This window comes from Chiloscyllium plagiosum, unplaced genomic scaffold (assembly GCF_037043375.1).
Source record: "Chiloscyllium plagiosum isolate Xiang-an unplaced genomic scaffold, Cpla_swu_hap1 HiC_scaffold_25, whole genome shotgun sequence".
Taxonomy (NCBI): domain Eukaryota; kingdom Metazoa; phylum Chordata; class Chondrichthyes; order Orectolobiformes; family Hemiscylliidae; genus Chiloscyllium; species Chiloscyllium plagiosum.
The window spans coordinates 55,320,220-55,333,444 of record NW_028270163.1 but is presented as its reverse complement, the minus strand read 5'-3'; the positions used below and the strand labels follow the sequence as shown (position 1 = coordinate 55,333,444).

At 42.0% G+C, this 13,225-nt stretch overlaps 1 protein-coding gene across 1 annotated transcript in view; it reads right to left on the bottom strand.

Annotated features, from left to right (window-relative positions):
* Nucleotides 1-13,225, bottom strand: part of LOC122562358 (sodium/iodide cotransporter-like) — a 131,662-nt gene that overhangs the window by 71,199 nt on the left and 47,238 nt on the right. The window contains 2 exon segments of the mRNA XM_088000808.1: nucleotides 5,343-5,410; nucleotides 9,866-9,917. Coding sequence (XP_087856934.1) covers nucleotides 5,343-5,410; nucleotides 9,866-9,917 — 120 coding nt within the window.

The window sequence follows — 13,225 nt, the reverse complement described above, 5'->3', positions numbered from 1 at the left end:
CTCTGATAGTAAAAGGCAACATTAAAAAAAGGTGAGAGGATTGTTTCCAATGAGAGAATCTAACCACGGCTCCTTGACATTCAATGGCATTACCATCTCTGACTTCTCAACTATCAACATCCTAGGGGTTACTATTGGCAATAATGGGCACCAGCAATATAAAATGTTGTGGCTACAAGAGCAGGTCAGAAGCTAGGAATATGGCAATGAGTAACTTAGTCTTGACTTTCCAAAGCTTATCCAAAATCTGTAAGACCCAAATCTGGAGTGTGATGAAATCCTCCCCATTGCCTGATGAGTGCAGCTCCAACAACACTCGAGAAGCTCAGCACCATCTAGGACAAAGTAGCTCACTTGGCACCATATTCCCTCCACTACTGATGCTCAACAGCATCATTGTGTACCATCTAAAAGATGCACTGCAGAAATTCACCAAGGCTCCACCATCTTCCATGCCTGGATTCAAATCGAAGTCCCCAAAACATTAGTTTATTTCTGCATTAATAGTCTAGCAATAATAGCACTAGGCCATTGCCTTGCCATGATAGTGGGGCAACAGCATAACTTTGGGATGTTCAATGTGTGGGAAAGTGAAAAGGAAGAAATTCACATGGGAAATGATAAATAGAGAATGACAGTAAGGGATGGAAAATGTAAATCTAAGAGAAAATTAGCAGATATAACTGTATATAATGAAATTAATAAAAGGACAAAACTTAAGGCATTGCATTTGAATGCATGTAGCACTTGAAACAAAACAGATGAACAAACTGTACAAATTGGAGTAAATAATTAAAATCTAATGGCCCGAGCAGAGACGTGGCTGTAGGATGACCTAGATTATGACCTATGTTTTGACGGATGTGACATTGAGAAAGGAAAATGTAATGATTGTAACGGCATATGTCAGCCAGATGGACCTCGTGGAATAAGAGTTCTCTGATTGGGGCTGTTAATCTGGTCCAAACAGGGAGCCCTGGTTGACAGATATAAATAGTGTCAGAGATTTTGCTCACTCTGACCGCTAGTTCTGAGGAAGCTAGATCCGTGACAAGGACTCTCCATGTATAAATAAACAGTGACGTGGTTATGGGATACTGGCCTCTATAGAATTACTTCAGACAGGAAGATAGGCAAGGGTGAAGGAATTGTGTTAATCAAAGGTGATACTAGCACGTTAAAGAGAGACGATCTTAGTTCAGGAAACCAGGATATAGAAGCAGTCTGGGTAGAGATACAGAATAATAAAGGCAAGAACTTACTTGTGTAGTTGTGTACAGGCCCCCTAACAGTAACTACATGGTAAGACAGGGTATCAAGGAAGAAGTATTGAAAGCTTGTGAAAAGTTTACAGAAAATGTCACAGGGGATTCTAACCTACGTATAGACTGGGAAAAATTAGATGTGAAATAGTAGAGGAGTTATTCATTGAATTTTTGAGACTGATTCTTAGAACGGCATGACATGGTACCAGCCAGAAAATAGGTTATACTATATCTGATTGTGACCAATGAGATTGCATTACTCATTGACCTCAGGAGAAAATGAGGAGTGCAGATGCTGGAGATCAGGGCTGAAAAATGTGTTGCTGGAAAACTGCAGAAGGTCAGGCAGCATCCAAGGAGCAGGAGAATCGATGTTTCGGACATAAGCCCTTCTTCATCCCTGAAGAAGGGCTTCTGCCCGAAATGTCAATTCTCCTGCTCCTTGGATGCTTATTGACCTCAGTGAAAGTATCCCTGGGCAGTAGCGACCATCAAGGTGTTGAGTGCATTGGAGGAGGTTTGTTTCTGGCAGCAGCAATGTCAGAGTAAGTCCAGTTTGTGCTCCGCAGGAGGTGAAATTGTGTTCCCACCATTGGTGGAGGGAGGCAAATTTGGGCCCATTGCAGGATCTGGCAACTTCAGCAGTTGTGCATTAGGGTGCATTGCAAAGATTGACCCAGCACAGACTCACGGCAACAGCACATCAGTAGACATAAGATGGTGCCGAGGAATGGTGAAATGGTTCTGCATCGCGGCAAAGGAACTCAAGACTGGTGCTGGTATCAGTTCAGCAAGGAAGAGCCTGGATCCAGACCCATGACTAAACGCTTAAGAGGGACTGTAATGTTGAACTTATAACTTTATTTCTTTATTTTTCTACTTTATATCTAAAATTTTATATCCAGATAGAACACACTGCCTAGTAGACTCGCCAACTTTTAAGGGCATTTAAATGGTCATTAGATAGGTATATGGATGAGAATGGTATAGTGTAGGTTAAATGGGGTTCAAATTGGTCCCACAGGTCAGTGCAACATCGAAGGGCCTGTACTGCACTGCAATGTTCTATGTTCTATATCTTTGTACCTAAGATTGTGCCAGAGAATGGCGACTTTGTACATTTTTAACGTACTCCAGTATCTCTGTACTTCAGTATATGTGACAATAAAACCTAAATCTAATTCTAATAATCTGATTGAATTTTACATACAGTTTAAAGAGAAAGAAATGCAAGTCCAAGATTACTATTTTGATTTAAAACAAGATCAATTATGAAGGCATGAGAGAAGAGCTAACAAAAGTGAACTGGCCACTTAGGTTAAGGGATAGATCAATAGAGATGCAATGGCAAATATTTAAAGGTGATGTTCCAGAAAGTGCAAAATAGATACTTTCAAACAAACTGGAAAAATTCTAAGGGATGGACCTGTCATTTGTGATTAACTAGAAAAGTCAAAGATAGTATCAAACTCACAGAAAAGTCAAAATGTTGTGCAAAGATAGGTGGCAGGTCAAAAAGAAATTACTAAAAGATTAATAAAAAAGAGAAAAGATAGAGTATGAGAGAAAGTTAGCCAAAAATATAAAAACAGATAAGAAGAAAATACCTTCAGAAATTTATAAAAAAAGAAAGTTATCATAATAAGTGCTAGTCCTACAGAAAATAAGTTTCAAGAATTAGGCATAGAGGAGAAAGAGACGGGAGTTAAATTGAACAGATATTTTGCCTTGGTATCCTCTAGAGAGGATACAAGTGGCTTCCCAGAAATGACTGTAAATCAGGAATTGAAAGGGAGAATCATAGAATCCCTACAATGTGGAAACCAGAGCACCCGGAGGAAACCCATGCAGACATGGAAAGAATGTACAAACTGTACACAGACAGTCGCCCGAGACAGGAATCAAACCTGGATCCCTGGTACTGTGATGCAGCAGTGCTAGCCACTGGGCCACTGTGCCAATTCAGGGAGGCACTCAAGAAACGTACAATTACTAAGGAAATACGACTGAGTAGATATGTGGAATACAAGTTGACAAGACCCCACATCCTGATGGATTCATTCTTGGATCTTAAATGAAGTGGCCAGTGGAATTCTTAATGGGTTAGTTTTAATTTTCCAAAACTCATTAGATCCATGGAAAGTTCCTTTAGATTGGAAAATAGTTAATATAACACCTTTATTCAAAGAAAAGAGGGAGGTAGAAAGCAGGGAACTTACAGGTCAGTTAGCTTACTATGTGGCATAGGGAAAACATTATAAGTATTTTAAAATGGTGTAACAGGGCATTTGAATAAGTTCAAGTTAATGAGGTGATCATGTTTAACTAATTTATTAGAGTTCTTTGAAGAAGCAACTTACGTTGGCATTTTATAAGATGCCAAATCAAAGATTGTTGTGGAAAATAAAAGCTCATGGTTTAAGTGGCAACATATTGGCATGAATAGAAGATTGACTTATTATCAGGAAGCAGAGAGTTGGAATAAATGGATCCTGTTCAGGCTAGCACAAGTAGTAGGGGATGTTGGGCCCCCAACTCTTTACACTTTTATATAAATAATTTGGATGAAGGGATTGAGGTATGGTAGCTATATTTCTGACAACAAAAAGATAGGTAAGAAAATGACTGGGTAAAGACTCTAGCAAATAGAATACACAATGTGTGAAATTACGAAATTGTCCATGTTGGTAGAAAGAATAAAAAAAAGTTATCTAAATGGTGAGAGGTTGCAGAGCTGAGAAATCCAGAGAGATCTGGGTGTCCCAGTGCTTGTATCACAGAAGGTTAGCTTGTCTGTACAGCAAGTAATCAAGAAAGCTCACAGAGTTTTGTAGTTTATTGCAAGAGTAATTGAATGCAAAGGTAGGGAGGTTATGCTTCACTTATACACAGTATTGCTGAGACTGCATGTGGAGTACTTTTTGCAGTACCAGTCACCAAACTTAGGAAAGCATATTAATGCGTTAGAAGCAATTCAGAGAAGGTTTACTAGACTAATATCAGAAATGAGGAGAAGTTCGACAGGCTAGACATATATCATCTGGAGTTTAGAAGAGTCAGAGGTGACTTGATTGAATTGTAAGATCCTGGAGGGGACTTGACTGGATGAAAGTTGAAAGGATGTTTCCTCTTGTGGTGAAAAAAATCTAGGAGTTGGAGTTTAAAAATAAAGGGTTACTGATTTAAAACTTCATGTGAGGAAACTTTTTTCTCTCTCTCTCAGAGGTTTGACTGTATTTGAAATTCCTTTCCTCAACCAGGCAGTGGATTCAGAAGCCTGAAATATTTTGAAGGCAGTGGGAGATAGATTTTTTGATTGCTAAGGGGATGAAAGGTTTTGGGAGTATGCAGGAGTGTAGAGTTGAAGTTAAAATCAGATCCCATTGAATGGTTGGGCAGACATGAGCCAAGCCAACCTTGTTCTTGGTTTATATGTTCATACACTTGCATTGTTAGTGACAATCACATTTCATAAATTAATAAAAAACAATATATTAAAACAACTATTACTAATTTTAACTCTTAGAACACTGACTTGGAGATGTCGGGTTTGGACTGGGGTGGAGAAAGTTAAAAATCAGACAATACCAGGTTATAGTCCAACAGGTTTATTTGGAAGCACTAGCTTTCGGAATGCTTCTCCTTCATCAGGTAGTTGTGGAGAGTAAGATCGTGATCATAGAATTTATAGCCAAATGAATCCAGTGTGGCAGAGATGTGATACATTAAAAATTTTAGATTAAATCTTTCATCTTTTAAATGGGATAGTGCTGGTTTCTGTTCTTTGATATGCAAATCCCAGAACTTCTTTTAAATTACATTCTCAAGGTAGTTAAAAATCACACACACCATGTTATGGTCCAACAGGTTTAATTGGAAGCACTAGCTTTTGGAGCGCCACTCCTTCACCAGGCGGTTGTCCTTGAAGGAGCGGCACTCCGAAAGCTAGTGCTTCCAATTAAAACTGTTGGACTATAACCTGATGCTGTGTGATTGTTTAATGTATCACATCTTTGTGCCGCTGGACTCATTTGGCTATAAATTCTTAGAACACTATTCAAGTCAAAATGTTCTTACCAATGTTGTATATAGTGTAAACACTACTCCTGTTATTACAACTGAAATCCACAAGTCCATCCCCGTAACTGAAAAACAAAATAATTTAAAAATTGAGTTTTCAAAATACAATTTTCTGACATTACGACAGTTCTACAATTTAAATTAACTAGTGGGGAGATGATACACTTGACTATTAATTCCTGAAGAAGGGCTTATGCCCGAAACGTCGATTCTCCTGTTCCCTGGATGCTGCCTGACCTGCTGCGCTTTTCTAGCAACACATTTTCAGCTATTAATCCAGAGACCCTAATAATGTTCTGGGGACCTGGGTTCAAATCCTGTCATGGATTCTAAATTCAATAAATACCTGAATAACAACATGCCATCTTCACATTGGCTGAAACTCTGTACCCACTGTCATCCAGCAGGGCAACGTTAAGCTCTTCTAACTGCCTTTGTAAACACACTTCTATCATCAAAAGGGACAAGGACAGAAGATATTTGGGATCACCACCACTTGTAAGTTCCCCTCCAAGACACACACCATTCTGACCTGGAATGGTATTATTGTTCCTTCACAGTCACTGGGTCAAAAAGCTGGAACTCCCCAGTCGCCTACATCCCAGACTGTTGGCTAGAGAGGTAAGCAATGATTATCTTCCAAATTTCTAAAGAATTTGTAATAATTCTGTGATTGGAAGGCAGCAAATATCACTATTATTTAAGAAGGGAACAAGAGAGAAAAAAATAAAGAACTATAGCCTTTATATCTACAGTAGGGAAAATGTTAGAATCTCAAAGAATGGAACCAACACCTGATTGATAATAATCCGATTGTGCATAGTTGGAATGGATTGGTGAATAGAAAATCATAAAGGTGGAGGTTTTTGAAAATTTCATTAACAAAATTAATAAAGGAGAGCCAATGGCTGTAGCATACTTAGATTTTCATTAGGCTTTTGATAAAGTGTCTCACAGGAGGATGATTTAAAGAAAATCAAAGTACATGGAATGGGAGGAAATATACTGTTGTGAATTATGGATTCGCAAACAGTGTGAGAAGAATGGGTCTTTCTCATGATGGCATTCTATGTCTAATGGGCTACTGCAAAGATCAGTACTTGGGCGCCAGTTCTCCACAATATATATCACTCATTTGGAGTTTGGGATGAAACATAATATTTCAAAATTTATAGATGATACAAAGCTAACTGGGAATGCTTGTTGTGAGGAAGATGTAAAGTGGCTTCAAGAGGATTTGGATTGGCTTTGTGAATAAGTAAGTAATTTATTTAATTCAATTCACATTTTTATCTTAGCCTGCTAGATTTCTCCAGTTTCCTCATTTCCCCTCCCCCCACCTTGTCTCAGTCAAATCCCTCGAACTCAGCACCGCCTTCCTAACCTGCAATCTTCTTCCTGACCTCTCCGCCCCTACCCCCACTCCGGCCTATCACCCTCACCTTGACCTCCTTCCACCTATCGCATTTCCAACTCCCCTCCCCCAAGTCCCTCCTCCCTATCTTTTATCTTAGCCTGCCGGACACACTTTCCTCACTCCTGAAGAAGGGCTCATGCCCGAAACGTCGATTCTCCTGCTCCTTGGATGCTGCCTGACCTGCTGCCTTTTTCCAGCAACACATTTTCATCACTGAAAATGTTATCTAGTATGGTGATGAAACATCTGAAAATGAACCTTCCAGCTCAGTGAGCACACACACATCCAGAAAGACAGGATTTCCTAAATGATAAGAAGATGGAAAGAATTGATGTCCGAAGGGATCAGAGTGCCCTTGTTCATGAAAAACTAACGTAGACAGAAATATAGAAGCAAACAAGAAGCCAAATAATATATTGATCTTTGTCAGAATGGCATTTCAGTACAAACCTAAAGTTGCCTTGCTGAAATTATACTGAACCTCGGTACATCGGCATCTGGAGTATTGTGCGCAGTTTTGGTTTTCTTATGAAAGGAATGACATACTTACCATAAAACGTGGGCAGCAGTGGGCGGCACGGTGGCACAGTGGTTAGCACTGCTGCCTCACAGCGCCGGAGACCCAGGTTCAATTCCCGCCTCGGGCGACTGACTGTATGGAGTTTGCACATTCTCCCCGTGTCTGCTTGGGTTTCTTCTGGGTGCTCCGGTTTCCTCCCAGTCCAAAGATGTGCAGGTTAGGTGAATTGGCCATGCTAAATTGCCCGTAGTGTTAGGTAAAGGGGTAAATGTAGGGGAATGGGTGGGTTGTGCTTCGGCGGGTCGGTGTGGACTTGTTGGGCCGAAAGGGCCTGTTTCCAAACTGTAATGTAATCTAATGTAATCAGAGGTTCACCAGCCTAATTCCTGGGATGGCGGAATTGTCTTAAGTGAGGGTAGCTGAAGAATCTGGGTCCGTATTACATAGTTTTAAACAATGCGAAGTGACCTTATTAAAACTTAAAGTTTGCATATTCTCCCTGCGCCTATGTGGATTTCCATTGGGTGCTCTGGTTTCCTTCCAAAGTCCAATGTTGTGCAGGCTAGGTGGATTAGCCGTGGGAAATGCAGGGGGGTAGGTTGCTCTTTGGAGAGTTGGTGTAGGCTGAAGAGTCTGTTTCCACACTGTAGGGATTCTATGATTATTTTTGTGGAGACAGAAAGCCAAATACTGCCCTTCTGTACTATAGCCATTCTGTAAATTTGAGAAATAAATGAGTCTAGGAGAAGGTGAGGTCTGCAGATGCTGGAGATTGTAGTTGAGAGTGTAGTACTGGAAAGGCACAGCCTTTCAGGCAGCATCCAAGGAGCAGGAGAACTCAACATTTCGGGCATCAGCCCTTCATCAGGAATGAGGCTTGTGGGTCAGGGCTGAGAGATAAATGGGAGGGTGTTGGGTTTGGGGAAGGGTAGCTGAGAAAGCAATAGGTGGATGAAGGTGAGGGAGAAGGTGATAGGTCAGGGGCGGGGGGAGTGATGGGCAGGTACGGAGATGGTGCTGGGTTGGAGGCTTGGGACTGGAATAACGTGGGGGAGGGGAAATGAGGAAGCTGTTGAAATCCACATTTATCCCGTGTGGTTGCAAGGTCCCAAGGGGGAATAGGAGGCATTCCTCCTCCAGGCGTCGGGTGGTAACGGTTTGACAGTGGAGGAGGCCCAGGACCTGGGAGGGGGAGTTGAAGTGTTCAGACACAGGATGGTGGGGTTGGTGGGTGCGGGTGTCCCAGAGATGTTCTCTGGGACGATCTGCAAGAAGGCGTCCTGTCTCACTTATGTAGAGGAGACCACATCGGGTGCACCGGATGTGGTAGATGACACTGGTAGAGGTACAAGTAAATTTATGATGGATGTAGAAGGATCCTTTGGGGCCTTGGACAGAGGTGAAGGGAGTGGTGTGGGTGCAGGTTTTGGACTTCCTGCGGTAGTAGGGAAAGGTGCCAGGAGTGGGGTGTGGGTGGTGGGTGGTGAGGGGTGTGGAATTGACGAGGGAGTCATGGAGGGAATGGTCTTTTCAGAACACTGATAGGGGTGGGGAGGGAAATATATCTCTGGAGGTGGTGGAAGTGGCGGAGGATGATGCGTTGTATGCGGAAGTTGGTGGGGTGGAAGGTGAGGACGGAGGCGGGGGGGGAGGTGGGGGCTCTGTTCTTGTTGCTTTGGGAGAGGTGGGGTTCAAGGACAGCGGTGTGTGAAGTGGAGGCAATGCGCTGGATGGCATTGTCAACCATGTGGGAATGGAAGTTGTAATCGTGAAAGAAGGAGGCCACATGGGACTTTGAGGTGGTCATCCTAGGAACAGATGCGGCGGAAGCGGAGGAATTGGGAATAAGGGATGGCGTTTTTACAGGAGGTAGGATGGGAGGAGGTGTAGTCTAGGTAGCTGTCAGAGTGGGTGGGCTTATGGTATATGTCTGTGGTTATTCGGTCACTAGAGACAGTGATGGAGAGGTCCAGGAAGGGAGGGAGGTTTCTGAGATGGTCCAGGTGAATTTGAGGCCAGAGTGGAAGGTGTTGGTAAAGTTGCTGAACTGTTCAACCTCCTTGTGAGAGCATGAGGCAGTGCCAATACAGTCTGGATGCAACCAAAGTTGAGGCATAAGATAACAATGTTTGTATTGCTGGACACAAGTGTATCAATTGGAACAATGTCCCTGAATTTTCATGGGGATTATCCTAGTTTCCTCAGAAGTTATCGCAGGAAATTTCTAGAATCTCCAGCCAAACCATATAAATAGTCCTGGTTTTTGGAAGTTAGCATGCTCTGTATCACATGGGATTATTGGAATAGGTATTGTTGGATCACCCTCAAAGCTCCAACAGTCCTGATCATACTACCTGCTCCTGCAATTTGGATGGTGTTTGTGCATTTGTGTTTCAATGGATAGAGATTCTGTTCCATCACATATCTGCTGTGAAGGGATTGAGTACAGTTCTGCATTATTTATTTTTACTTTCTATGCAGTGACGTTTCTTATTGTTGAATTGATTGAACAGGAAAGAAACTCTTCGCAGCACTTACTATGGAGCAAATAAAGTAATAATGACTAAAACATGTACAACTTACCTTGACTTAGTGCAAATGAGGGTGCGTATGTCACAATGCCAAGATAAAAGCACTGTAAAATAATTAAGTCATGATTAGTGTGTCTTTAAGAGAACTCAGCACAGGTTCTCGAATTCACAGAGGTCATGTCTTTCATTAAATACCTGAAGCAATCAACAAAAAGCCATCAGTTAATTAACCATTTATCAAACATTTAAAAACATACTTATCATTATATTGATGCATAGGGAGCACATTATTTAAAAATCACTGATCAGTGCCACCTACCAGTCATATACTGTGTACAACAAGCACTGCATTAACCCACCAAGGCTCCTCTGACGGCATCTTCCAAACCTATGACATCCACCATCTGGAAGGAAAGCAAAAGTCATAGGAACATCAGCACCTGCAAGTTCCCCTGAGTTTCTCATCACCCTGACTTGGAAATGGATCACCATTCCTTCAGTGTACTTGGGGTAAAAATTCTGGATATCCCTCTTTAACAGCATGTGTATATACCTTAAACACACAAGGCAATGTTTCAAGTACACAGCTTGTCATCTGCTTCTCAAGGTCTCAAGCAATGGTGCCTACAATGCATAAGTGAATAAAAAGCAAGTTCTCCAGTTTTCAATGCAACTGATACTGACAGCATTAAAGTGCATTCAAAGCAGCAAGACAAAATACAGGTGTCATAAGTAATGAAAACGGCAGACACTGAAAATTTAATAATGACTGATAACAAAAAATACTGGAGATCACAGCCGGCCAGAAAGCATCCATGGTGAGAAAGCAAGCTAATGCTTCGAGTCGAGATGAAACTGGTGCCAAAATTGGGAGATCTGGTTTGAAGACTAGTTAAGCAAATGCCTGCCAGTTATATATTATGCAATCATACATTATAGTCAGGCAGACAAGGTCCCAGACACCATCAACATCTCCACATGTCTTGTCCCACCAGCAGGTCAAGCTCAGCTGATCTGGTGGCATAGTGGTCTACAGTCAGGGAGAAGTAGCCCTGGGAGTCCTCAATATTGACTCCAGATCACAAAGTCTCATTGCTTCAGGTTAAATATGGGCAAGGAAACCTGCTGCTGATTACCATATACCACCCTCCATTGGCTGATGATTCAGTCCTCCTACATGTTGAAAAACACTTGGAGGAAGCACTGAGGGTGCAAGAGCACAAAGCACACTCTGGGTGAGAGATTTCAATGTCCACCATGAACAGTCACTCGGCAGCAGCACTACTGATCAAGCTGGTCAGGTCCTGAAGGAAACAGTTGCTAGCCTGTGCCTATGGCAGGATATGAGGGAACCAATAAGGATAAGCATCCTTGACGTGAATCTCACCAACCTTCCAGTTGCAGATGCATCTGTCCATGACGAGTATCAAGAGAGATCACCTCACAGTCCTTGTGGAAACAAAGTCCCACTTTCACATTGAGAATAACCTCCATCATGTTGTGTAATATTATCACCATGCTAAATGGGTCAGACTTTGAACAAATCTAGCAAGTAAAGATTGGCATCCAATGAGATGCTGTGAACCATTAACAACAGTGGAATTGTACTCCAGCACAATCTGCAACCTAATGGCCTGGTATATCCCCCAAATTAACCATGATCATAAAGCCAGGAGATTAACCCTAGTTCAATGTGAGGATATACCAGGAGCAGCCCCAGGCATACCTAAAAACATGGTGTCATCCTGGAGAAGCCACTGAAAAGGACTTCTTGCATGTCAAATAGCATTAGCAGCAAGTTATAAACAGAGCTAAATGATTGCACAACTAATGGATCAGATCTAAGCTCTGCTGTCCTGCTACATATGGTTAAGAATGGTGGCAATCAAAAACTCACTGGAGGCGGCAACTCCACAAATATCCCCATCTTCAGTGATGGAAGAGCCCACTACATCAGTGCAAATGGTGAGGCTGAAGTATTCGCAACAATCTTCAGCCTGAAGTGCCACGTGGATGATCCATCTCAGCCTCCTCCGTAGTACCCCAGCATCACAGATACCAGTCTTTAGTCAATTTGATTCACTCAATGTGAGAAAGAAACAATTGGAGGCATTACATACCACAAAGGGTACAGGCCTTGATAACATTCAAGCACTTTTGCTCCAAAACTTGCCGCTCCCCTAGCCAAGCTGTTCTGGTACAAACTAACAATATACTGTATACAAAAAGCAGGACAAATCCAACCCAGCCACTTACCAGCCCTTCAGTCTATTCTTGATCATCATGATGGGAAGTGTCATCAGTGCTATCAAGCAGCACCTGCTCAGCAATAATCTGCTCACAATGATTGAATGATTTTATTGTCATATGTATTTTACAGTGAGAAAAAGGGGTACTGAGAAAGGCTCACTCAGCTATTATAGCCTTTGTTCAAACATGGGCAAGAATTTAACCATCAACCTGAAAGTCAACTTGATTCATCATATAAATATAGTGGCTACAAGAGCAGGTCAGATACTTGGAATGTTGCAGTGAATAACTCGTCTCCTGACTCCCCAAAACCTGTCCATCATCTACAAGGCACAAGTCAGGCACAAGTTCCAACAACACTCTAAGAAGCTCGACAGAGCAGCCCACTTGAATGGCACCACATCCATAAGCATCCACTCCCTCCATCACCAATGCTCAGTAGCAGCTGCGTACCATCTACAAGATGGCACTGCAAAATTTCCGAAAGATCCTCGGGACAGAACCTTCTGTACTCACAGCCACTTCCATCTAGGACAAGGGCAGCAGATAATGGGAGCACCAACATCTACAAGTTCCCCTCCACGTCACCAACCATCCTGACTTGGAAAATTATTTCACTTCTTAAGTCCACTGGGTCAAAATGGTGGAATTCCCTAAGGGCATTGTGGCTGTATGTACAGCAAATGGATTAAGTAGACAGCTCACCACCATCTTCCCAAGGTCAATTGCGGAAGGGTAATAAATGCTGGCCAACTCGCGATACCTCCACCCCATGGGTATAAAACAAAATAGCAAATCCTCTGTTCTTTAATTCAAGTATTTGAACTGCGCAAAGCCAGTCCGATAGCTGCTCAGAGCATCCGCCTGTTTACTTCAGAACAAGTACCAATCTTAGTTTAGTTTAGTTTGTAATGGTGACATTCAAACATTTTGCTGCTGTAGAACTATGTGACTATGTCGAGGAAAGCAAAAAAAATACCTCCATGCAACAGCAGACATGAAACCGGCAGCCAACGAGAAGGCGATTGGATAGGCAGATATTTGTCTGTTTCAAACAAAGCGGATTCAGTCATGTGGGATATAGGTAAATTAATGTTTCTTCTGCAGATCTGTAATTCTGCAATTATAATTTCTGGTACAAAGTAAATGAACTCACATCAGT